At 44.7% G+C, this 27,244-nt stretch overlaps 1 protein-coding gene across 1 annotated transcript in view; it reads left to right on the top strand.

Annotated features, from left to right (window-relative positions):
- Window positions 1-1,791: 1,791 nt before the first annotated feature.
- The window catches only part of LOC121860022 (mucin-2-like), a 35,757-nt gene continuing 10,304 nt past the window's right edge, over window positions 1,792-27,244 (top strand). The window contains exons 1-2 of the mRNA XM_042357036.1: window positions 1,792-1,882; window positions 16,781-17,314. Coding sequence (XP_042212970.1) covers window positions 1,792-1,882; window positions 16,781-17,314 — 625 coding nt within the window. The remainder of the gene's footprint in view (window positions 1,883-16,780; window positions 17,315-27,244) is intronic.

The following is a 27,244-nucleotide window of genomic DNA, read 5'->3' as shown; positions in this document are numbered from 1 at the left end:
TCTTGCCAGAGTTTCTTTCTTAGGAAGAGCACCTGCAGCATCAAGTGGGTACTCACTGGTGCAGTTCTGTATAATAGTCGATGTCACTTCCCGCGAATGGCTGACTCTTTCTTTAATTTTCTTTACTGTTTTCAAGGACAGGTTACATCCGGCATCAGGCGGATGTGAGTGATTACTTGCTTCTCCTTGAATACCGTCTTCTTCTGTTTTTAATCGTCCCCAACAACTTCCTTCGTGTTCACATCGCCAATATATTACATTGTCTTTCCGTTTATCAAGCAAAAGCTTTCTTCCTCCTCTTGTCGTTGGTATGAATTCCATGGTCTTAAAAGAAACAAATATTAAATAAAGTAATAATAATAATAATAATAATAATAATAATAATAATAATAATAATAATAATAATAATAATAATAATAATAACAATAATAACAACAACAATAAAAACATCGGCTTACCTTTACAACCTCTGAAGAGCGACTGCATCAGAGTCCAGGCAAGCAGGGCTAACGTTTGGTTGGTTTGGGGCGTGGCTAAAAACTTCACCTGACTTAACATGACTAATTATGTCTTCTTATCTTTTGTGGTTGTGTTGGTGTTGGTGGGTGGATTAGCGTATGTCATAATTTTGACCTGACCTCATGTTTTGTAAGGTCACCCTGTGTACATAAACCTCTCTCAGTCCTTGTAATTCACTAGTTAAATTGGAATTGGGGAAAATAATACTGATTGTTTCCGAATAATGATGCTTATTTCCGACGACTACCAGATATTGAACACAAGACAGAAGACATTTTTTTAAAGCAATTACATTACAATTAATATCTATTATCCTTTAGTAAATGTGCACAAAATACACTGAAAAGAAGAAAGAAAAATAAAAATAAATTAAAAAGGCCACATGTCCATTCGGCCATTTGTCCGTTCGGTCTATTGTCTGTTCGGCTTGATGTCCGTCGGCTTGATGTCCGTTCGGTCAAATGTCCGTCGGTGAAACGCCGTTGGCAAAATGTCCTTTGGCCATCTGTACGCCCGCGGTTAGCAATGAACGGTTGTCACGGGCAGTTGGGGTCAATGGCCATCTTGACAGATATTGCAAGTCAATATCAGTCCTAATCATAGACAACTGGGACAACTTTTACGGCAGAAGGGACCTTTATGCTAGGGATGGGGTGCATCTGTCTAGGGATGGGGTGGCAACCCTGGCTTGCTCTCTCGAGAGGGCAGTTCAAAATATGTCGAGGTCTTTAAACTTCTAGGGGAACATGTGAGCGCGGGAATCGAGGAGACTGCAGTATAGTGTGTGTGTGTGTGTGTGTGTGTGTGTGTGTGTGTGTGTGTGTGTGTGTGTGTGCTGTATGGTGCATAGTATGTGGTGTGCGGTGTATAGGGTGTTGAGTGTGTTCGCACACAGGGTGGTGAAAAGCGTCGAGTGTGGCAGCATTATGTCAGTGTTAGGGTGCAAGCACTGCTTGCTCCCTCTCGCTTGCATCTACTGCTGCAGATTAACCCCCTGCCAGTACAGCCTCCTCACCATCAAGACTCACGCTTTGCCTCCACTTTGCAACACACGGTAACTGGCTGCCTCGTGGGCCCAGGCAAGACCAGCAGGGGATCTCGGAGTAGCAGTGGGCCCATGAGGGACGGTGCTTAGGCCCACTGGCACATGGACACGTCCTGGCGACTACCAACCATTGCCCCGCTGCCTTGCAGATTAACTTTAGTAGGTATGAGGCTGCGGGAGTAAAGCCCGAACGAAAAATTTGTGGTGAAGCCCCGCATCAGGCAGACATGCTTACAGAGCATCAACAAGATTCCAAAGGCGGTATAGGTGGAAGAGGTGGCCACCATGGAAAACCAACGACTACACCGACGGACGAAGGCAATGCCTGCTGGACAGGCTACTGAGGCGAAACCCAACAAACTGGGCTATCGGCAGTCCATTGTAACTCTCCGTCTCCCCAGTCGTTGCAACACTTGCACCTCTGGATCAAGAAAAGGGTTCGCCAAGATGTGTGGTTGCAGCCTGCGCTCCTGCCTCACCACATAAATCAACTAACGCTCAGCCATCATTCAGTTCATCATACCTCTCATCATCATCAAAACCCCTATAGCCCCAAAAGTCCTATGGCGACGGAAGAGTGGCGTAGGGGACAGACAGAGATGACTGCCGGGAGTTTCAAGTCACAACTCTGCACATGGACGGCACAGATAAGATAGATCGCTTATGCACAGGGATCAAGGAATCAGTGCAATCCGGTCTTGTCTGTGCGACTAAGCAGCCTTTTCGTAGTGCCAATCTGCTCACCCACATAGGGAGGAGGCTATAAAACGTGCCCTAAACATAGGCTGCCTAAAATAACAACATGGCTGGGCAACCGCACCCAATAAGGTCATCCTTATGCAGTCGAGAATACAATAAAAATTACTCTCCCCCAAAAAAAGAAATACTAACTATAGAACCTCTCATGGTTGCTGCATGGAATGTCATAACCCTTCTGGAAACTGGCACAAAAGAGCGTCCTGAAAGAAGAACCACCTTTGTGGCAAAAGAGCTGGCTAGGTACAAGATCGACATTGCAGCCATTAGTGAATCCCGGCTCCCAGATGATGGTCAACTCACAGAATAGGGTCTGGCTATACCTTCTTCTGGAAGAGAAAGCCTGCTGCGGAGAGAAACCGCATTTATGGTGTTGGCTTTGCCATCCACCACTGCATCCTACACAGGCTAACTGAAATGCCTATTGGTATCAACGAGCGCCTTACGACGCTTCGAGTCCCACTGAATCACTCACGTCATGCCTTTTTCATCAATGTATACATCCCAACAGTGGATGCAGAGGGTGACATCAAGGAGGCCTTTATTCTATCCCCAGAGAAAACAATGTTGTGCTCCTTGGTGACTTCAATGCCAGAGTTGGCAGATATGCTGACATTTGGCAGGGAATCATAGGGAGAAATGTACTAGGCAAGAGTAACCCCAACGGCATACTCCTCCTCAGCAAGTGTGCTGCTCACAACCTCACTATCACCAATACCTTGTTTAGGCGGGCCGACAAGTTCAAGGGTTCGTGGCAACACCCATGACTCAAACACTGGCATCTCATTGACCACAGACCACAGTGACACTGGTCATCGGCTCGTCGGAGCCAAACTCTCACTTCAAGTCGCCCCAAAACAGTGAAGGCAGCAAGCCTCCAGAAGAGGTTTCAACACTATGGGTCTGGAGGATCCAGATGTAGCACATGCTTTCAGAGAGCAGCTCCAACATGGGCTGATAAACAACCCAACAGCGAACATTGCAAACCCCAGTGCCGAATGGGATATTTTCGACACTGCCATGACAAAAAACAGCGAAAAGACCCTTGGCCAGATCGAATGTATACACTAGGACTGGTTTGATGAAAATTACCCGGCAATCAATGCACTCATCGATTATAATCGTGCTGCTTTAACTGACTAGCAGAACAACCCTCAGTATCTGACCAAAGCTGATACCTTCTGGAAGAAAAAAAATTGGTTTAAAAATAAATCATGTGAAACACAAAAAAATTACAGATCAGCTCAAGATGTGCGAATTTTTAAATTCCACTAAAACATTTTATGGGTCAATCACTCATGGCGCAGCTCCACTCTGCTCATCCGATGGTAACTCCATAATTAAAGACAATGAAGGCCTCCTTCAGCGCTGGAAAGAGCACTACCATTCACTGCTCAACCGAAACACCGAAGTGGATGTCCTGACTACTCGGCAACCAGAGCTGACCCACCTCAGCTATCCTCCATCCTTGGATGAGGTAGCTTCTGCCATCAAACAGATGACAAATAACAAAGCCTCAGGTGTATAAGCCGAGGTGTATAAGGCATGAGGATCTCTGCTTACCAGCTGTCTCCACTCTCTCCTGGAGAATATATGGGAAAAGGAGGAAATCCGCCCAAGCTCTTAAAGACGACTCCATCGTCAATATTTATAAGGACAAGGGAGACCGGTCAGACAGTGGTAACTACCGCAGGTTCTCGATGCTGTCTGTAGCTGGCAAGATTATCGCTCGAGTCTTCCTCAACAGACTTCTTCCTTAGGCGGAAAACTTCCTCCCAGAATCTCAGTGTGACTTTATACCATAATGTGGCAGCACTGACCTGATATGTGCTGCCCGCCAGATACAGGAAAAGTGCAGAGAACAGCATCGTGACCTGTACATGGCTTTCATCGACCTAACCAAGGCCTTCGACTCGGTCAACAGGGAAGCCTTCTAGTGGACCTTCAGCAGTTTTGACTGCCCACCAATATTCATCGCCATTGTGAGGCAGCTCCACGATGGCATGAACGGCAGTGTCTTGCACAATGACATCCAGTCTGAGTTCTTCCCCATTCAAACGGGAGCTAAACAAGGGTGTGGACTGGCACCAACTCTCTTTTTCATTCTCTTGGTTGCCTTCGTTATTTGTGCCAGTGCCAATTTAGCCGGCGGAGTGGACATCGAGTACCGGATGAAGGGTCATTTCAACATAAGACGACTCCAGGCAAGAACAAAGGTGTCAGCAGCTTCATTACTCAACTTCAGTATGAAGATGTCCCCACCTTTGTTGCTCACACTGAATACGACCAACAGGAGATCCTGAACACCTACTCAAATGCGTAGGTGAATTTACGTAAGACTCAGATTCTCTTTCAACCTGCCCCTGGTTCAGACAGACCTCCAAAATCCATCCAGCTTAACGGTACTACCCTCTCTAATGTTACCCACTATCGGTATCTCAGCTCCCACCTGTCCACCACTGCCGACATCGAGGAAGAGATTCAGCCTTGAATCAGATGTGTATATCAAGCCTTTGGCAGACTCCGAAACCGTGTCTGCAGCTGTATATCGAGCAGTGGTCCTGGGTTACTTAGACGAGAAGACAAGAGAACAAATGTCAGTATTCTCGCTGACACCAACTATAGGAGCATCGAGGCTACCATTATCCATGAAAAACTACCCTGGACTGGCCATGCTACCCGCATGGACGACAGTAGACTGCCACAGCAACTACTTTACAGTCACCTAACGAATAATGAACGCAACGCTGACGGCAACTGAAATGGTATAAGGATAGTCTTAAGACAAATTTGAAAAGTACCAAATCGACCCCCTTCACCTGGGAGACGATTACTCCACATCTTATCGCTTGGAGAAGCACCACATGAGAAGGTGTCAATTCTTTCGAGTTAGTCCGACAGCATACCGAGGCAGACAAGCGCCAACGCCGGAAAGACGCTACCGTCGCCCCTCCCACACGAGATATAGCCGTCCATAGGTGCAACATCTGTGGACGACACTGCCGATCCCGTATCGGCCTCTGTAGTCACCTCAGAGTTCACAAACGAAGATGACATCCCTAATAACTCATATCATTATATCATAGCTGGATGATTGTCATACACGATTCTGAGTGACAGCAAAGAAGTGTGTGTGTGTGTAAGAATAAATAATAATAATAATAATAATAATAATAATAATTAACGGTTTCTTAAGATAACATGGCAGCCCGAAGGCTGAAAATATACAATGAACAGAAATGATAATATGAGAACATAAGAATGGAGGAAACTGCAGCTGGCCTATTGGCCCATACTGGGCAGTCCCAATTACATCCCACCCATATCACTCATATATCCATCCAAACTGTGTTTGAAGCTATCCACTGTATTCGAGTTAATGATGGTATTTGGTAACTTCTTCCGCTTGTCCACTACTCTATTTCCAAACCAATATTTACCTATTTCGCGCATAAATCTAAATTGGTCTAATTTAAAACTAATGTTACGAGTTCGCTCCTGGCTGGATAGTTTGAGTACCTTTGTAATGTCCCCTTTTTTCAACCCTGACTTCCATTTATACACTTCGATCATATCGCCTCTCACTCTACGTCTCTTGAAGGAGTTCAAATTAAGATGCTTTAACCTGTCTCTGTACTCAAGGTTCCTAATGCCCGGGATTAGTCTTGTCATTCTCCTCTGAACTCTTTCCAAGAATTCTATATCCATTCTGTAATTCGGTGAACAGAATTGAACTGCGTAATCCAAGTGGGGTCTCACAAGCGCAAGATATAGTTTTAAGATGACCTCGCTAGTCTTGTAACTAAGAATCCTTTGTATGAACGCAAGTACTCTATTAGTCTTGTTACGAGCAAATACACATTGTTCATTTGGCTTAAAATTCCTACCTATCATTACTCCTAAATCTTTCTCGCAGTCGGATTTCTCAATATCATCGTTGTTCATCTGATATCTGGTTTTCCTATTTACATCTCCGATACAGAGTACTTTACATTTGTCCACATTGAATCTCATCTACCATTTTTCAGACCATTCAAAATTTTTTTTAGGTCTTCCTGTAGTTTTGCCGAGTCATCGTCAGATTTAATTACACGCCCTATTTTAGTGTCATCAGCAAATTTACTTATGTTGCTGTCTACGCCGATATCTATGTCGTTTATGTATATAATAAATAATAATGGTCCAAGTACTGAGCCTTGGGGAACTCCACTAGTGTCGTTGCTCCAATGGGATTTAATGCCGTTGTGTTTCCTGTCCTGTAACCACTCCCTTATCCATTTTAGAATATCTCCTTTAATGCCATGAGCCTCCACTTTTCTTATTAGTCTTTTGTGGGGGACTCTGTCGAAGGCTTTGCTAAAGTCGAGATATACCACATCATAATTGTGCCCCTCGTCCACTGATTTGAAAACAGATGAAAAGAATGTTAATAGATTAGTTAGACATGAACGCCCGCTTGTGAAGCCATGTTGGGAATCATTGATCGACTTGTGCTTCTCCAGGTGATTTCGAATAGAGTTTGAAATGATTGCTTCCAGTAATTTGCCTACAATTGATATTAGACTGATTGGTCGGCAGTTAGAGGAAAGTGATCTATCACCCTTCTTGAAAATCGGTATTACATTCGCTATCCTCCAGGATTCTGTTACTACACCCGTTTTTAAGGACATATTAAACAACTTTGCTAAGGGCATACTTAGCTCTTCCTTACATTCCTTTAATACTCTGGCAAATATCTCATTGGGACCTGGTGGCTTATTACGCTTTAGTTTGTCTATTTGTTTATTAACAATGTTACTAGTCACTGCTATCTCGCTTAATTTATTTTCTTCGCTATCTCTGTATGGAGTCGGTGCCTCGGGTATCAAGTTTAAATTTTCGGTGGTGAAAACTGTTGAGAAATATTTATTCAGATTATTTCTCATTTCTCCGTCGTTATCGGTTAGCTCGCCGGTATCCGACTGTATTGGTCCAATCTTTTCTCGTATTTTAGTTACATTTGATAAAATCCTTTGGGGTTTGCCTTCGCCTCCTTTGCTATCTTCATTTCATTATTCCTCTTTGCTTTTCTTATCTCGGTCTTAACCCTACTGGCCAATACCTTATAATAATCTCGGAGGTAAACTTCACCACAATTTATTCTCCTACCAATAGCCTTTCTTTGTCCAATAATATTTTTTAAGTAATTATTTATCCATTTAGGGTCATTCTTGTTTGGTCTGAGTTTTTTGTATGGTATATTCTGCCTTTGTGCAATAAGTAACTCCTTTTTTAATTGTTGTGGAACTCGGCGACCCCTTCACTCAGCTGCCTCTTCAAACTATCAAAGTTTGCCCTTCTGAAATCTGGGACTTTAGTGGAATTTTCCATGTGCCTGCCCTGAAGTTCAAACTGGAATCTAATTTCTTTGTGATCGCTGTTAGCAAGTTCGTTCCCTACCTCATCATTACTAATGAGGTTTTCTCTGTTTGACAGAACTAAATCGAGTATATTATTACCCAGGGTGGGTTCGGTTATATGTTGGCTTATGAAACAGACCTGGATTGTTTCAAGAAATTCCTCTGATTCTGAGTTTCCCGTAAGGTCAATCCAATCTTTTTGGCTAAAGTTAATGTCGCCTACTATACAGACTTTGCTATGTATGGAAGGCCTGTGCATTTCATCCCAAATAAGTCGCTTATTAACTCTATCAAGAATAGGAGGTCTATATATAACTCCAGTAATTAATTTTTCCCTACCATCGATTAATTCTATCCAAATTGTTTGTGTATTCCGTTCTGTTTTTATTACCTTATTTATTTCACACTTCAGATTATCCCTGACATAGATAGCTACTCCACCTGCTTTCCTAATCTGCCTATCCATATGGAATATTTTGTAACCTGCAATTTGGTATTCAACAGGTAACTCACGTGAGTCTAGGTTTATCCTTGTTTCGGTGAATGTTATTATATTAATTTTTTCGGTAGATGCCAACGCCCCGATTTCATCTATTTTGTTTCTCATACTTCTCCTGTTTGCGTAGTAGACATTTAAGTTAGTCGTGTTCTGAGTCCTCTCTTTGTCGCGTTTAGGTTATAACTTCCTGCCTAATTTAGTTTTGCCATAATTCCTAGAACTATTTCCCTGTAACCTTTCACTTTGTTTACCAGCTCCCACTGCAGTCTCCTCCACCCTCGTGCTCATGTTTTCTCTTAGCAGTTTAAAGACTTCGACATCTTTTGAACTGCCCTCTCGAGACAACCAGCCAGGGTTGCCACCCTATCCCTAGACAGATGCATCCCATCCCTAGCATAAAGGTCCCTTCTGCCATAGAAGTTGTCCCAGTTGTCAATAAATGGGAGTGATATTGACTTGCAAAATCCGTCAAGACGGCCATTGACACCAACTGCCCTTGAGAGCCATTCATTGCCAACTCTCCTTCTAGGCAGGACACCACATATGATAGGGATCCCTCCCTTCAACCTAATACGTTCTATAGCTGTCTTTAACTTATCAAGAACTCATCACTCCTACACCGGCCAATATTATTGCCTCCTGCACTAAGGCAGATAATGGGTTTGTTCCCATTACCAGACAAGATATTGTCCAACCTGTCAACTATATCCCCCACCCCAGCTCCTGGCAAACACACCCTCATCCTATTTTTATTTTTACCACAAAAAGCTCTGTCCAGGTACCATACCTGAGAATCGCCAACAATTAAGGTTTTCTTACTGTCCTTGTCTGTCTTGTCCCTGACTATGCTAACGTCCAATTCGTCTATCAAAGGACTGAAAGGGTTGGTTAGCTGTTGTTGTCGTATCCTTGGTGGGTTTTTTCACCACCTTGGTGTGTTTTTTCACCACCAGTTTGGTCGTCCCTCTCCTCACAACCTTCCATTCGCCTGAATTTTTGTCAGACACGGGCTTTCCTTGTCTCGTTTCCTCCTTCATCCTCGCTAACTCTTCCTTTAGTTTTAAATTTTCTTCATTGGTCCTCTCTAGCTCGGCCCTCAGAAGGGCACAGCCCTGTTCACAAGTAGCACTAGCCATTACATATGGTGAATTCGGGGAGTGGGTCACTTGATTGACAAAAGCTTTCAATACGATAACATAAGAAACATAGATTAAATGTAGATCTGGTACTGTGGGAGCTGGTCTGTAGACATTCTTGTGACCTGATGTCGGCACCAACAAAGTCCTTCCCACTGTCTTGATGGCCGTTGTACGTGACTGCTAAGCCGCTACCTCACTACAGCTGCAGATGTACCACGTGGTCCGGGTAGGTGCTCCACCTCACACAGGGTGTTGGAGATGCTTCTTATTCCTCATATGATGTAGTTAGGAATTCATAGTTCCTCAAATGTGTGGGGTAGGGAGTCCTCATTTCTCTCCTGGTGTAGTTTGGAGTGTTTCTTGGCTTCTCATCCAGTGTTGTGGGTGGCGAGTGTACTGCAGGCTGGCATGCGTCAGGTCAAGGTGTCAGGTCAACATTGGCCCCTAAGTACTGATTGTCGCTCTAACAGTTGTTTCTTACTTTCGAGTTAATATTGCCACCTTTGTATATCACTTGTGGGTTGATCTTCAATCTTTGCACTGTATTGTTGGTGGAGGATGTTGATAAATCCAGATGAGGAGGAGGAGATGGGAAAAGGGAAGGCCCGACAAACCAGGCTGGCAGCGCCGACTGCACACGTCCTTACCCTATGAAAGCTGAAGGAAGAGTGTGTGTGTGTCTCAGTTCTTCACTGAGGAATGCTAAATGATATACTGTATACAGGGTACTGGCTATATGGTAGGGGTGTGAGGGGCTGGTCAGCCCCTTACCTACAGTATTCTTCCTCAGAGTTAAGTACTATTTTACTAGACAATATAAGCTTAACGAAGGTTGAAGTAGGAGAATGACTTAGAAGGATGAGTGCAGAGACCTCTAAGGTATTGGGAATTGTGGTGATTCAGTGAGAACGTTTATGTACAGTAGCTGGGAACTATTTGAAGTGTTGGCAAAACTGGGTGTGTAGAGGTGGGAAATAATAATTGATTAAGACGGAAAGCAATAAATTATAAAGTAATTCAGTGTGTGGGCCATTATGAAATACTGAAGTGGTGGTCTCTGAGGTGCTGAAGGATATAAGTTACCAAAGTCAGAAATTGTGGTAATGGTCGAGGACGTTGACACCATAGTTTCAGTTGTTGTTATGAAGTACAGTACTAGTACTTTGAAATGCCACTTTCTCTTTTATCTAGTGCATCTCCTTACGGTCGGAAATTAGGTATTTTATTTCACTGGGACTGTTCATGATAATATGTGAAAGATTTTTAGTTACGTTACTTTGTTAAATATATCAGGTAATTTTGGTAAGACTGGGGAACACTGCCGGATAAATTTAGCAGTGTGTTAAGTGGCCAGTGGACAATTTGTGCTGGGAATGGGTTATTAATTTAAAATACGCGAATCTTTTATTTACAGAGATTTTTTGCATAATAATTATTTGTGTTAATGATAAGTATAGAGTTTAATATTTTGTTTTCATATATATAGTTATGGTATTACCTGAGAATAAATTATAAGTGTTGTAAATCCGTTGAATAATTGTTTGTACAGTATTTGCAGAGAATAAGGCAATAAGTTTGAATTCCCATAATTGAGACAGAAAGTAATGAACTCTCTTTGTGAAATTAATTATGATATATATCCAGGGTGTTTGGGAAGAGTTACAAGTCTTATAGGAACAGTTAGTTGATATTTGTGGCTGTTCTTTGGGGTGTTAGATAATGATGCTGATATTCCATTACACTGTTTAAATTGTTCCTCAGGTAATGCAAGTGTAAGTTCTAGATTTGAAACAGAAAGTGATGAATATCTTCTTGTGAATTCCTACAACTAATCAGTGATTGTTTGGGGAAAAAAATGAAGCCACATTTTCTAATTATGATAACTGTGTCTTTTCTCAGCCATATAATGAACACCTGTGTGTGTTGTTATTGTAGTGTAATGAGGTAATTTTGTTCTTTTGTGGCATTTTGTGTACTGTACAGTTGGCCAGGCTTCCACCTTTAACGCCGAGTAGCGGGATATGAGAACCGTGGCACCAGCGAGGACGTGTGTGTGTGTGTGTGTGTGTGTGTGCGTGTGTGTGTGTGTGTGTGAGTGTGAGTGTGTGTGTGTGTGTGCGTGTGTCACACACTCACGGTGTCCATAATACTCTCTAATCCATTTTAAATGTGGTAATAAAATAACCAGAATCTAGAGTTTGGCTTCACGTATTGCTGCCATTTAATGATTCATTCATATGGAATGAATGAAATGGTGACTGCATCATGGATTATTTATTATTATATAGTTATTACGATAAGGTTTTATTATGACATTATGTCTGACAACAGCCATGATTATTATTTTTATCATTGATAAGGCAACACACTCTGACACAAGACTTGGACGCTCACACACACCACACACACACAGACACTGATGCCGCATCTCTCATACCCGGCTACTCCTGTAGGTGTTCACCCTATACTGTCTCCTGTAGCTGTTCACCCTATACTGTCTCCTGTAGCTGTTCACCCTATACTGTTTCCTGTAGGTGTTCATCCTATACTGTCTCCTGTAGCTGTTCACCCTGTACTGTCTCCTGTAGCTGTTCACTCTATACTGTCTCCTGTAGCTGTTCACCCTATACTGTCTCCTGTAGCTGTTCACCCTGTACTGTCTCCTGTAGCTGTTCACCCTATACTGTCTCCTGTAGCTGTTCATCCTATACTGTCTCCTGTAGCTGTTCACTTTATACTGTCTCCTGTAGCTGTTCATCCTATACTGTCTCCTGTAGCTGTTCATCCTATACTGTCTCCTGTAGCTGTTCACCCTGTACTGTCTCCTGTAGCTGTTCACCCTATACTGTCTCCTGTAGCTGTTCACCATATACTGTCTCCTGTAGCTGTTCACCATATACTGTCTGCTGTAGCTGTTCACCCTATTAGAAACATAAGAAACATAAGAAAATAAGGAGTCTGCAATAGGCCGGTTGGCCTGTGCATGGCAGCTCCTGTCGAGAGTTACTACCACTCTCTATCATCCATGAATCAATCTAGCCTCCTTTTGAAACTTTCCAGAGTTCCCGCACTTACTACAAAGTTGCTAAGCTTGTTCCACTCGTCCACCACCCTATTTGTGAACCAGTTTCTTCCTATCTCCCTCCTAAACCTAAACTTATCCAACTTGAATCCATTGCTCCGAGTCCTATCCTGCTCGGATATTATAAGAACTTTATCTATATCCCCTTTATTGATTCCTTTCACCCACTTAAATACTTCTATCATATCTCCCCGCACTCTTCGTCTTTCTAGGGAATGCAAGTTAAGTTTCTTTAACCTATCCTGATATGGAAGGTTTCTAAGTCCCTGAATCATTTTTGTCATTCTTCGCTGCACCGACTCTAGTGAATTGATATCCATTCTATAATAGGGGCACCAGAACTGAACCGCATAATCGAGGTGCGGCCTGACTAGCGCAAGATATAGTTGCAATAAGACCTCTGCACTCTTGTTACTTACACTTCTAGATATAAAACCCAATACTCTGTTTGCCTTATTTCGAACATTAACGCACTTTTTTCTAGGCCGTAGGTCCGGGCTTACAAGTACCCCTAGGTCTCTTTCACAAGTCGACTTCTCTAGGTTGATGTTATTAAGGCTGTATACATTATAAGTATTTGTTCTTCCAATATTAAGTACGCTGCACTTGCTGGTGTTGAATTTCATTTGCCATTTTTCAGACCACCCGTGCAGTTTATTTAGATCCTCCTGTAATGCATTTGCATCCTGCCCTGAACTAATTTGCCGCCATATTTTGGTGTCATCCGCAAACTTGCTTATGTCACTGCTGATCCGAGTATCTAGATCGTTTATGTAGATTATGAACAAGAGTGGGCCTAGTACTGACGCCTGGGGAACCCCACTGGTTACACGGCCCCACTCAGATTTAACACCATCTACGCTGACCTTCTGCGTTCTATCGGTGAGCCAATATAAAACTTTCCCCTTGATACCATGAGCCTTAATTTTTCTCCTGTAGCTGTTCACCTTATACTGTCTCCTGTAGCTGTTCATCCTATACTGTCTCCTGTAGCTGTTCATCCTATACTGTCTCCTGTAGCTGTTCATCCTATACTGTCTCCTGTAGCTGTTCATCCTATACTGTCTCCTGTAGCTGTTCATCCTATACTGTCTCCTGTAGCTGTTAATCCTATACTGTCTCCTGTAGCTGTTCACCTTATACTGTTCTTATAATATCCGAGCAGGATAGGACTCGTAGCAACGGATTTAAGTTGGATAAGTTTAGGTTTAGGAGGGAGACAGGAAGAAACTGGTTCACAAATAGGGTGGTGGACGAGTGGAACAAGCTTAGCAACTTTGTAGTAAGTGCGGGAACTCTGGAAAGTTTCAAAAGGAGACTGGATAGATTCATGGATGATAGAGAGTGGTAGTAACTCTCGACAGGAGCTGCCATGCACAGGCCAACCGGCCTATTGGAGACTCCTTATTTTCTTATGTTCTTATGTCTCCTGTAGGTGTTCATCCTGTACTGTCTCCTGCAGGGCTGTTCTCGTCGTCATATTTTCAGGTGTTACTGTTACACTGTATCTCAGGTGTTACTGTTACACTGTATCTCAGGTACTTTATCATTATAATCTTAAGTAACTGAAGTTTCGTTTAGTGTCTGAGTTTTATTCGTTTTTTATCATTTTAACTCATACCTTTGGTGGGTAGGTTAAAATATAGTGTTGCATCATGAAATAGTTCATAAGTCATTTTCCAAAGTCTATTTTCTGTTAAGCTTTTCCTCTGAAAGGAGGAATTCACGGTGACCAAATTCTTTCGTTCTGTAAATTCCCTGACACATGAACCTCATGCATTTTCACTGCCAACTCTAAATGTTCTCACAGACATGTCACCATTTTTTTTTATCCTGCGTTTTTGTCACTAGCTTATGCTTTGACGAGGAACCATGTTGGATTTTTTCGTTTAAATTCATTATTTTCGTCTGAGATGTTGAATGTTGGACAGGAACCTGAATACACACAGGTGAGGTGTAATGGTGGCTGTGATCACCATTGTCTCGCCTCAGTTAATCTCAACCTACAGGACGTTTATTCATATGTTTGATAAAGCTAAAGATCTCGATACTACCTCTTTTATCTACTCTAATTCCTTCACAAACAAAAGATAATAACTGGTTTCATTCCTCACTGATCTCTTGTTTTAGTTAAGGCCACATAGTTCCACACCGTTCTGTTCTATAAAGTAAGTCTTGTGATTAAACAGTTTTACATAGAGACAACAGGGCATATGGTACCTTAAACAGGCTAGTGATTGTCTCACTAGAGGGAAACTCTTTTACATTCTTGACGTCGCACTCACCGTAGCCAATGGTGAAGCTTGACGTCACACTCACTACAGATAAGGGCGAAGCATGACGTCACTCTCACCATAGCCAATGATGAAACTTGACGTTACGCTCACCATAGCCAATGGCGAAGTTTGACGTCAGATTTACCATAGCCAAAGGCAAAGCTTGACGTCATACTCACCAGAGCCAATGATAAGGCTTGACGTCACACTCATCACAACCAATGGCGAAGTTTGACGTTACACTGACCATAGCCAATGGCGAAGATTCACGTCACACCCACTTCAACCAATGACGAAGTTTAACCTGGAAAAACATAAAAAAAAATCGTTGTAACTATTATATTCTCGGTAACCTGATTAGTCAGGGAGGTAATTAAATAAAAAGGCCTGTAGCTGGGCTAAGTGGTAAGCTGACAGGGTTAAGCAGTAAGCCTACAAGGGAAAGTGGTAAGCTGACAGGGTTAGGTGGTAAACTGAAAGGGTTAAGTGATAAGCTGACAGGGCTAAGTGGCAATCTGACAGGGTTAAGTGGTAAGCTGACAGGGCTAAGTGGTAAGGTGTCAAAACACTGCTGCCGCTGCGTCAAAAATCTTGTTGTGTTAAAGAACTGCTGCTATGTCAAATAAATGCTGCTGTGTTAAATAAGTTATTCTGTGTTAAATAACTGCCTGTCTGTCAGAGAACTAGTGCTGATCTCCGTAGCTATACACCCTCTGGTCTCGGGCTGTGAGCCTGTGACACACCTGACTGTTAACTTGGCTAGACATAATTGTATCTTTGACCAATAAGACCACATAGTTGTTGATGGTCGTGTTCTTATTGGGTGACAAGGCCATGATTCTAGTCTTTGGTGAGAACCCTCAGGTCCCTCACCTAAGTGTGTTTGTTACGAGTGAGAGTTCAATGGCTGGTTGCAGGTTCGCAACGTGAACGTCTTTGTTTGTGACGTCATTTCCGCCCACCTCTGCTCGCTTAGTTTTACCTCCCAAGAGCCGGGTGATGGCAGTACTGGGCTGGCAGTCATACGTTAAGTATCTCATTTCCTATTGTACAGTATATTTCTAGTGGTATAACGTGTGAACCTCGCTCGACTCTTAGAACACCAAGTATTATATGTGAGATTGTTGTTAGTCATACTTTAGAATTCCCCGGAAAATAACTTATTTATGTGGTACGTGTGGTGGATAACCACGTTGGTCATGGTAGTTGTTAATTTAAATAAGTGTTTAGTCTTTACTTTTATGTTCATTATTTTGTCACTCGGTTGAGTCACTTATTTGATCAGATTTAGTTTGTATTTGTTTATTTTTGTACATAACTTATATATTTGTTTTATTGTTTGTTTGTTAATATAAATTATGTAATTAAATCTACTTTATGAATTTCAATATATCCCATAGTAATGAGGTGAAGAATTTGGTGGGATCTATTCCTTGGACCTATAATACAAAGAGAAAGTGAATTTGTGCATTGTTACAACTTAAGAGGCCAAGGTCGTAACAATGTTACTCTCGTCTAAAAATATAGTTGAACCTTCCAGGAGCTAACGATCGAACTGACCGTTAACAAGAGAACACTCCTGCCACGCTGAGGCAGTGTTAGGAGTTTCCAAGCAGTCTATTTATTTGTTTCTCCCAGTTTGTACATAAATTCTCCAAGATTAGTTGCGTGCCGATAAGATTAAGGAATTATTTCTTGTTTTCGAGATACGACTTGCCTGAAAATATTTCACTTTGACTTGAAGGACATCTTATACATAGTTACTGTACCGAAGCTCAGGCGACCCTCGGATGGTGAGGCAGATGGTGGAGCAGTGGAACATTCCCCACCCCAGCACCATCTATTGACAGCCAGGCCCGCGGTAACCCCCTTCACAGCCGTGAACTCTCACCCAGCCTACCAGACACTGGCTGTTAATCTCTCTCTCTCTCTCTCTCTTGTACCTAATTTTCTTACCATAATTGGTAAACTGTTCTTGTTTCATAACATGCATGGGGACTCATTTCTCCCACACTCGGCACATTACTGGTATGTTGTATAAGGTATTCCGTCTCGTCCCCACCAGCAGGTCCTCACACCAGCAGGTCCTCACACCAGCAGGTCACACTAGCAGTCCCTCACACTAGCAGGTCCTCACACCACTGGGTCCTCACACCAGCAGGTCCTCCAGCAGGTCCTCACACCAGCAGGTCCACACCAGCAGGTCCCTCACCAGCAGGTCCTCACACCCAGCAGGTCCTCACACCAGCAGGTCCTCACACATGTCTCTCCAGAAGAATTCAGGTCCGGGTGTCAGCCGCCTCCACCCTCACACCAGCCGCCACCTCCAACATTCACACCAGAGCGCCACCTCCATCACTCCACCAGCCGCCACCCGCCACCTCCAACATTCACACCAGAGCGCCACCTCCACCACTCACACCAACCGCCACCTCCAACATTCGCACCAGAGCGCCACCTCCACCACTCACACCAGCCGCTACCTCCAACATTACACCAGGCGCCACCTCCACCCTCACCAGACGCCACCTCCAACATTCACACCAGGCGCCACCTCCACCCTCACACCAGCCGCCACCTCCAACCATTCACACCAGAGGCGCCCCTCACCACTCACCCAGACGCCACCTCCAACATTCACACCAGAGCGCCACCTCCACCACTCACAGCAACCGCCACCTCCCACCACTCACACAGACGCCACCTCTACCCTCCACAGCAACCGCCTCCTCCACCACTCACACCAGCCGCCGCCTCCACCATTCACACCAGCCGACGCCTCCACCATTCACACCAGCTAACGCCTCCACCACTCCACCAGCCGCCGCCTCACCCTCACACCAGCCGTCTCCACCTCCACCAACCGCCTGCTCCACCACTCACCACGCCTCCTCCCACCACTCACTCCAGCTGCTGCCTCCTCCACCTACCACTCACCAGCCGCCTCCTTCACTACTCACAGCCGACTCCTCCACCCTCCACACCAGCCGCCGCCTCCACCACTCCCAACCGCCGCCTCCCACCACTCCACACCAGCCGCCGCCTCCACCACTCACACCAACCCCGCCTCCACCACTCACACAAGCCGCCGCCTCCCCACCCTCACACGAGCCGCCGCCTCCTCCACCACTCCACCAACCGCCGCCTCCACATCACCAACCACCACGCCTCCACCACTCACGAGCCGCCCCTCCACCACTCACACGAGCCGCCGCCTCCTCCACCACTCCACACCAACCGCCGCCTCTACCACTCCACACCAGCCGTCTCCTCCACCATTCACCAGCCGTCTCCTCTACCACCTCACACCAACCGCCGCCTCCACCACTCCACGAGCCGCCTCCTCCACCACTCACCAACGCCGCCTCCCCACTCACACCAACCGCCTCCACCACTCACACGAGCCGCCGCCTCCACCACTCACACACGAGCCGCCGCCTCCTCCACCATTCACACCAGCCGTCTCCTCTACCACTCCACACCAACCGCCGCCTCCACCACCACTCCCACACCAGCCGTCTCCCTCTACCACTCCACCAACCGCCGCCTCCACCACTCCACACGAGCCGCCGCCTCCACCACTCCCAGCCGCCCTTCTCCACCACTCACACCAGCCGCCTTCTCCACCACTCACACCAGCCGTCTCCTCTACCACTCACACCAACCGCCGCCTCCACCACTCCACGAGCCGCCGCCTCCTCCACCATTCACACCAGCGTCTCCTCTACCACTCACACCAACCGCCGCCTCCACCACTCACACGAGCCGCCGCCTCCTCCACCACTCCACACGATCCGCCGTCTCCTCCACCACTCACCAGCCGCCGCCTCCTCCACCACACCATCACGCCGCCTCCACCACTCCACACGAGCCGCCGCCTCCTCCACCATTCACACCAGCCGTCTCTCCTACCCTCCCACCAACCGCCGTCTCCTCCACCACCCACACGAGCCGCGCCTCCTCCCACCATTCACACCAGCCGTCTCCTCTACCACTCCACCAACCGCCGCCTCCTCCACCACTCACACCAGCCCGCCCTCCTCCACCACTCCACCAGCCGCCGCCTCCACCCACTCACACGAGCCGCGCCTCCTCCACCACTCACACGAGCCGTCTCCTCCACCATTCTGAGCCGCCTCCTCCACCACTCACCAGCGCCATCCACCACTCCACCAGCCGTCGCCTCCACCACTCACCAACCGCCGCCTCCACCACTCACCAACCGCCGCCTCCACCTCCCACCAACCGCCGCCTCCACCACTCACACCAGCCGTCTCCTCCACCACCCACAGCCGTCTCCTCCACCCTCACACCAGCCGTCTCCTCCACCACTCACACCAGCCTCCTCCACCACTCACACGAGCCGCCGCCTCCTCCACACTCCACCAACCGCCGCCTCCCACCACTCACACCAACCGCCTCTCACCACTCCCCCAGCCGTCTCCTCCACCACTCACACCAGCCGTCTCCTCCACCCTCCCACACCAGCCGTCTCCTCCACCATTCACACCAGCCGCCGCCTCCTCCCTCACCAGCCGTCGCCTCTCCACCACTCACACCAACCGCCCTCCCCACCACTCACACCAGCCATCTCCACCACTCACCAGCCGTCTCCTCCACCACTCACACCAACCGCCGCCTCCACCACTCCACCAGCCGTCTCCTCCACCACTTACCACACCGCCTCCACCACTCCACAAGCCGCCACCTGACCTTAATACCACAATCGTGTCCCTGTTATACGCGTTAAGAAGATTTTTTACTAAGTGTGAGCGAGAGTGAATTTCTTTTTGTTTCAAACGTCATTTCAGACTCATATGTAGGACTACAGGTATAGTAATTCTTACTTCGCCCGTAGATTTTATTTTTGTAAGTGAGAGAATAGTGTCTTGTCATACTCTTGTTGCTTGAAGGAAATGAACATAGACGTATAAAACAACTCTACAATACACTGTTGATTTTATGTGGAAACCTAAAGGTGGTTAAAATCATTTCGTCACTCTGGATCTCTAACAAGCAGATGTTGCACTGACCACAATTTATTTTTAAATATGTTTCAAAACATAGTCGTAGGTGGTCAGAGTAACGTTTTACCAAATCCGGCTTCGAAACACGAGGATCCATATATATTTCATTAGCCCAATAAAGCACGCGGACTTCTACATACAATCAACACCTCAACCCGCCAGGATTCAGACACACGGCCCCGAGCCCCATGACTGTGACCGGGAACGCTACCTATGGACCACCAGGATACTAAAAGCAATCCTAGACGTTACTCTGACCGCCTGCGTGATATGGGTAGTCCCCATTAGAGTTCACGGCGCCATAAGCTCGTTGAACAGGCTTTGTGTGAAATATAACAAGTCTGGACTGCTTTTAGTATCCTGGTGGTCCAGAGGTAGCGTTCCTCGGTCACAGTCATGAGCTCGTGGGCCGTGGGTTCGAATCCTGGCGGGTTGAGGTGTTGATTGTATGTGAAGTCCGCGTGTTTATTGGGCTAATGAAATATATATATATATAAAAAAAAAATATATATATATATAATATATATATATATATATATGCTGATAATAACAGGAAAGAAAAACACGAAGTTCCCAAGCGCTTTCATGTAATTCACATCTTCAGGGTGAGTACAGACTAAGAAGTACAAAACAAGGTGTATATATACAGAGGAGGGTGAGATCAGGTCCACAATGGTCAGGTATTAGGTAATGACCCTACTAATTTTTAAAAAGCACCGCAACGGTCAGTAGTCAGGTCAGAGGGTAAGGTACTAACCTTCTCCTGGTTACAAATCTTCTTAATTACAAAATTTTCCAGTTTGTACATGCCATGTTGACTGCTTCGGTATGTCTAATGAGACTAGATTCTATAATGTTCCTACTATCAATTGAATTACAAGGTAATATTGAGGAGGCATTATCCCAGTCAACGCAATGCTTATTATTCCTCAGATGAACAAACAGAGCATTGGATTCCTGGCCTGTCCTAACACTATATTTATGTTGTTTAAGTCTAGCTACAGGATCTTTACCTGTCTGGCCTAAGTAAAACTAGATTTAAACAACAGAAATACAGTGTTTAACTCATGCGCTGTTAAACCAATGTTAATCAAGAACTCCCCCAGCAACACAATTGGTTGCATTTATAAAGTTCCTTAAAAGGAATGTGATATGTTTTACTTAGGCCAGACAGGTAAAGATCTTGTAACTAGACTTAAACAACATAAATATAGTGTTAGGACAGGCCAGGAATCAATGCTCTGTTTGTTCATCTGAGGAATAATAAGCATTGCATTGATGGGAATAATGCCTCCTCAATATTACCTTGTAATTCAATTGACAGTAGGAACATTATAGAATCTAGTTTCATTAAACATACCGAAGCAGTCAACATGAATTTGAGTAATGGTATGTACAAACTGGATAATTTTGTAATTAGAAGATTTGTAATCAGGTGAGATGGTTGGGTCTTTACCCTCTGACCTGACTACTTGTTTGTACTTCTCCTTAGTCTGTACTCACCCTGAAGATGTAGTACACAGAAACCGCTTCAGGCTTCGTGTTTTCTTCTTTCCTGTCAGCATATACAGATCACCAACTACAGTGATTTACTTGCACATATATATATATATATATATATATATATATATATATATATATATATATATATATATATATATATATATATATATATTTATATATATATATATATGTATATATATTATGTATATATATATATATATATATTATATGTATATATATATGTATATATATGTATATATATGTATATATATATATATATATGTATATATATATATATATATATATATATATATATATATATATATATATATATATATATATATATATATATATATATATATATATATATATGTATATATATAAAAAAGCAAATCATTGTAAACAATTTTCACCTCTGGGTACTGGTTGCGAAAAGCGGCCACCAAGGTTCGAGCCCAGCACCCATAGGTCTAAATTGTTTACACAGAAAGCAAGATCTTTCCTTTCCTCACATACTTTTCACTTTACGAGACCAGATATCCTCGTTTATAAACAGAAGCAAAGTAGGTATAAACGAGAGACACGGAAAGTAATGGAAATGTTACACCAAGCTTGTGAAGCTCTGAGTCACATGTCAAGGAGAGGCGCCATATAGGATGTGGCGCGTATGTTTGAACGTTATGTGGTCTTTATGTGCGATCTGACAAGCGGAGGCACGAATGTAAACGAGACCCACATGGAACTATCTGTACACAAAGGGAGGTCAATTGATGCCATTCGCACCAACTGCTGCAGATCTCCAGCATACAAAGAGAGCTGCTATCTAGGCGAGGCGCTGTTGGAGGCAAACATTGGTGCTTGTTCCTGATCTGCCAAGCCGGGATGAATGGGGATGGATGAGGGGAGGCACGCAGATGTTGGAGCCATTCTGGATCATACTACCCCAGGCACCAGAGTCTTGCCTAGAACTCCTGCAGTGTGAATGTAGAGTGAACAGAGCTTACAAAGGTCGCTGGGAATCATTTTACAAAATTCTTTCAACAACATTCACCATTATAGTCTGTTAGTAATTTCTCTCTTCGTAGCGACGCGTATCACGTGCACTTAACATTACTTATATATGTAATTTGAGGTAAATAACATTTATCATTAAAAAAAAAAGATGTTAAGGAGATGTTGGTGAGTCAAGCAAACTCCATTGTAAAACATGAAGAAAATTTTTGAAAGATCAACAGGAGTAAAGAAAGGCTAGCGGGACCATACTGTATTGGGGTAAGTTATCCTACACAGCACCAGTCTGTTGTAACGTTATGGACAAAGACTGGGGGAGAGACTGGCCTTGGATATAAATAATAATAATAATAATAATAATAATAATAATAATAATAATAATAATAATAATAATCATTCTCGTCTTCTGCATAACGACCTATATAACAGGAAAATTCCCAGTATAAAGATCCCAGTTATGAGACAGTCACTGACGTTGTGGTAATATTCACAAAGACAAAACATGTTACTCCATGTTACTAATTTATTACGTAGAACAGCGCCACCACAACCACCTCCACCCAGCAGTTAAACAAGACATGAGTCACACTAATAGTTCACCTTCTGCCTCGCCCACACCGTGTTGAATATAATCGTCTAACAAAACGCAATGAAAATAGTCCCCAGTCCTAATAGGCTCCAGTCCTAATAGTCCTCAGTCCTAATGGTCCCCAGTCCTAATAGTCCCTAGTCCTAATAGTCCTCAGTCCTAATGGTCCCCAGTCCTAATAGTCCCCAGTCTTAATAGTCCTCAGTCCTAATAGTCCTCAGTCCTAATAGGCTCCAGTCCTAATAGTCCTCAGTCCTAATGGTCCCTGCCAGTCCCAGGTCCCCAGTCCCACAGTCCCCAGTCCCACAGTCCCCAGTCCAGTCCCTCAGTCCCAATAGAACCCCAGTCCCAACAGTCCCTCAGTCCCCAATAGTCCAGTCCCACAGTCAGTCCCTCAGTCCCAATAGTCCCCAGTCTTAATACAGTCCTCATCTTGGCCAGCCCCCAGTCCCACAGTCCCCAGTCCCACAGCCCCAGTCCAGTCCCCAGTCCCAATAGTCCCCAGTCCCAATAGTCCCCAGTCCTAACAGTCCCCAGTCCCACAGTCCCTGCCAGTCCCACAGTCCCCAGTCCCAATAGTCCCCAGTCCACAGTCCCTCACATTCCCCAGTCCCCAGTCCCACAGTCCCCAGTCCCAACAGTCTTGGGGTCCCACAGTCCCCAGTCCCAATAGTCCCCCAGTCCTAATATCCCCAGTCCTAATAGTCTCCAGTCTTAATAGTCCTCAGTCCTAATAGTCCTCATTCCTAATAGTCCCCAGTCCTAATAGTCCTCAGTCCTAATAGTCCCCAGTCCTAATAGTCCTCAGTCCTAAAAGTCCCCAGTCCTAATAGTCCTCAGTCCTAATAGTCCTCAGTCCTAATAGTCCTCAGTCCTAATAGTCCCCAGTCTTAATAGTCCTCAGTCCTAATAGTCCTCATTCCTAATAGTCCTCAGTCCTAATAGTCCTCATTCCTAATAGTCCCAGTCCTAATAGGCCCGAGTCCAAATAGTCTCTAGTCGTAATAGTCCCTAGTCCAAATGTCCCCAGTCCTAATAGGCTCCAGTCCTAATAGTCCTCAGTCCTAATAGTCCCAATACTAATAGTCCCGAGTCCAAATAGTCCCTAATACTAATAGTCTCTAGTCCTAATAGTCCCTAGTCCTAATAGTCCTCAGTCCTAATAGTCCCAGTGCTAATAGTCCCTAGTCCAAATAGTCCCCAGTCCAAATAGTCCTCAGTCCTAATAGATACCCAGTTCTAAATCTCCCGATGGTAACCTAACCTAACCTAACCACAAGGATAGGACTGGGTGACCAACACTCAGTTATGGCTCCAATCCAACTGGTTAAATGAGGTTAACTCGGAGAACTCTTAAGATCTGGCAGGCATTTGACCTACAACCAATAAAGTTATTTTATCACCCCATTCTAGTTAAAGAAGTTTACTTAGTGTTCACATGAATTAAAACTTTTCCTTTTATATCATATTTTTACGTTATATCTTTCACATTCACTTTAAATCTTGTCTTTTTTATTTATGTAATAATAATAATTTTGTCGGTAATAGAAGACGTGTTCCAGTTAAAATACTTATGGTAATCCACTATGTAAACCGTACATAATGTGTTGTTGTATGAGGATATGAGGAGGACAACATGACAGACTATGTTGTTTTATGAGGACAACATGACAGACTATGTTGTTTTATGAGGACAACATGACAGACTATGTTGTTTTATGAGGACAACATGACACACTATGTTGTTTTATGAGGAGGACAACATGACAGACTATGTTGTTTTGTGAGGAGGACAACATGACAGACAATGTTGTTTTATGAGGAGGACAACATGACAGACTATGTTGTTTTATGAGGAGGATAACATGACAGACTATGTTGTTTTATGAGGAGGATAACATGACAGACTATGTTGTTTTATGAGGACAACATGACAGACTATGTTGTTTTATGAGGAGGACAACATGACAGACTATGTTGTTTTATGAGGAGGATAACATGACAGACTATGTTGTTTTATGAGGACAACATGACAGACAATGTTGTTTTATGAGGAGGACAACATGACAGACTATGTTGTTTTATGAGGAGGACAACACTTGACCAGACTATGTTGTTTTATGAGGAGGACAACATGACAGACTATGTTGTTTTATGAGGAGGATAACATGACAGACTATGTTGTTTTATGAGGACAACATGACAGACAATGTTGTTTTATGAGGAGGACAACATGACAGACTATGTTGTTTTATGAGGAGGATAACATGACAGACTATGTTGGTTTATGAGGACAACATGACAGACAATGTTGTTTTATGAGGAGGACAACATGACAGACTATGTTGTTTTATGAGGAGGACAACACGAGTATGTTCAACCACTTGTTAACACTCTGGTCATGAACTATTACACTATAACAACACATTAGTTTACCCTGATCATGAAGTATTACACTACAAGTCATTAGTATACTTCAACCTAGATAACTCTTTCTGATTCATCAAAAATATTTATAACTATGAACCAGAGATTTAATTAAACATCATCTGAGTGAAGGCAAATCCAGCCCGTGAATCGTTGTCTTAGATCATCGTTTTCATTAATCCCTCGAGAAACCAATGTGTTATCTTAGCGCTAACCCGAGGCATTAAAAAAGCCAGTTTTTTTTTACTTTCTTTAGCAATAGTTTATCCTGTGGACCTTGTCACATGTTGATCAAATCTCCATATTTTCTTGCAAATTCGTAAACCTGTCATTGAATTTCTTTTGGATAAAGATTGACAGACAGACAGCCAGACAGACCGGACAATAAAACAATACTCCCCAGCAGTTGTGGGTAGAGTAATAAGTAACAAGTGTATTCTGAACATTACTCTTCTTGACTGAGTATTATTGTTTTCCTATGCAGCTCAATAACAACCTCTAAGACTTCAGAATAGTTCATATATAACCCAGCATTACCTCCTTCCCACTTCTTTATCTACTCTTTTCTCTACCCTCTCCACAAGTCTCTCTTCTCTCTCTCTCCACCCACTTCTCTTTCTCTCGCCTCCAGTTCCTCCACACCTCCTCTCCACCTCTCTCTTTCTCTCGTCTCTGCCTCCTCCCTACCTCCTCCCCACCTCCCTCTCGTGAACAATAGCAGTGTGAGCCGCTACTGTGACCAGCGTACAATGGTTGGCTGCTCCACCACACCTCAGTAACGTCAGATAACGTCGCTTAAAGTCTCAGTAAATCTCATGACTTTACCCAGAACTGTTCATGCCTTCCTGACTGAGACGCCTTCATGTTTCTCCACACAACAACACGCACTCATCCCTCCTATACCACACTCATAGCTGCCTCTTGTACCACACTCACCCCTGCCTCCTGTACCACACTCACCCCTGCCTGCTGTACCACACTCACCCCTGCCTCTTGTACCACACTCACCCCTGCCTCCTGTACCACACTCACCCCTGCCTGCTATACCACATTCACCCCTGCCTCTTGTACCACACTCACCCCTGCCTCCTGTACCACACCCCCTCCCTCCTGTACCTCTCCCCTTCCTCCTGTACCACATTCACCCCTGCCTTTTATACCCTCAACCCCTCCCTCTGTACCCACCCCTTCCTCGTACCACACTCACCCCCCTGTGCCACACCTTCATCCCTTACACTCTCCCCTTCCTCCTGTACCATATTCATCTCCTTTGCTTTTACCACACTCACCCCTGCCTCTGTCATCCACCTCCACCCCTGCCTCCTGTACCACACTCACCCTGCCTGCTGTACCACACTCACCCCTGCCTCTTGTACCAAACTCACCTCTGTCCCTGTACCAAACTCACCTCCTGCCCCTGCATACTCACCCCTGCCCTGTACCACCTCAGCCCTCCCCTTCACCTTACCTGCCTCCTGCCCACCTCATCCCTGCCTCTTGTCCTCACCTGCCTCCTGTGCCACACTCACCTGCCTGCCACCTCACCCCTGCCTCTTGTACCACACCTCCTCCCTGCCTCCTGTACCACTCACCCTGTTGCCACACTCTGTCTCTTGTACCACACTCACCTCTGCCACACTCACATATACAACACTCACCCTGCCTCTTGTACCTGCCTCCTGTACCACCTCACCCCTGCCTCCTGTACACACTCACAATTGCTCTTGTACCACACTCACCTGCCTCCTGTACAACACTCACCCATGCCTCTGTACCACTCCCATTCTTGTGCCACACTCACCCCTGCCTCCTGCCACTCACCCCCTGCCACTTGTAAAACCTCACCCCCTTCCTCCTGTACCACCTCTCCCCTTTGTACCATATTCACCTGCCTTTTATACCACTCAACCCTCCTCCTGTACCACACTCACCCCTTCCTCCTGTACCACACTCTCCCCATTCCTCCTGTACC

The sequence above is a fragment of the Homarus americanus genome, unplaced genomic scaffold (assembly GCF_018991925.1).
Source record: "Homarus americanus isolate GMGI-L3 unplaced genomic scaffold, GMGI_Hamer_2.0 scaffold824, whole genome shotgun sequence".
NCBI classification, from domain to species: Eukaryota; Metazoa; Arthropoda; class Malacostraca; order Decapoda; family Nephropidae; genus Homarus; species Homarus americanus.
Note: the sequence above shows the minus strand (reverse complement) of the source record. Positions and strands in the feature narration are given on the sequence as shown.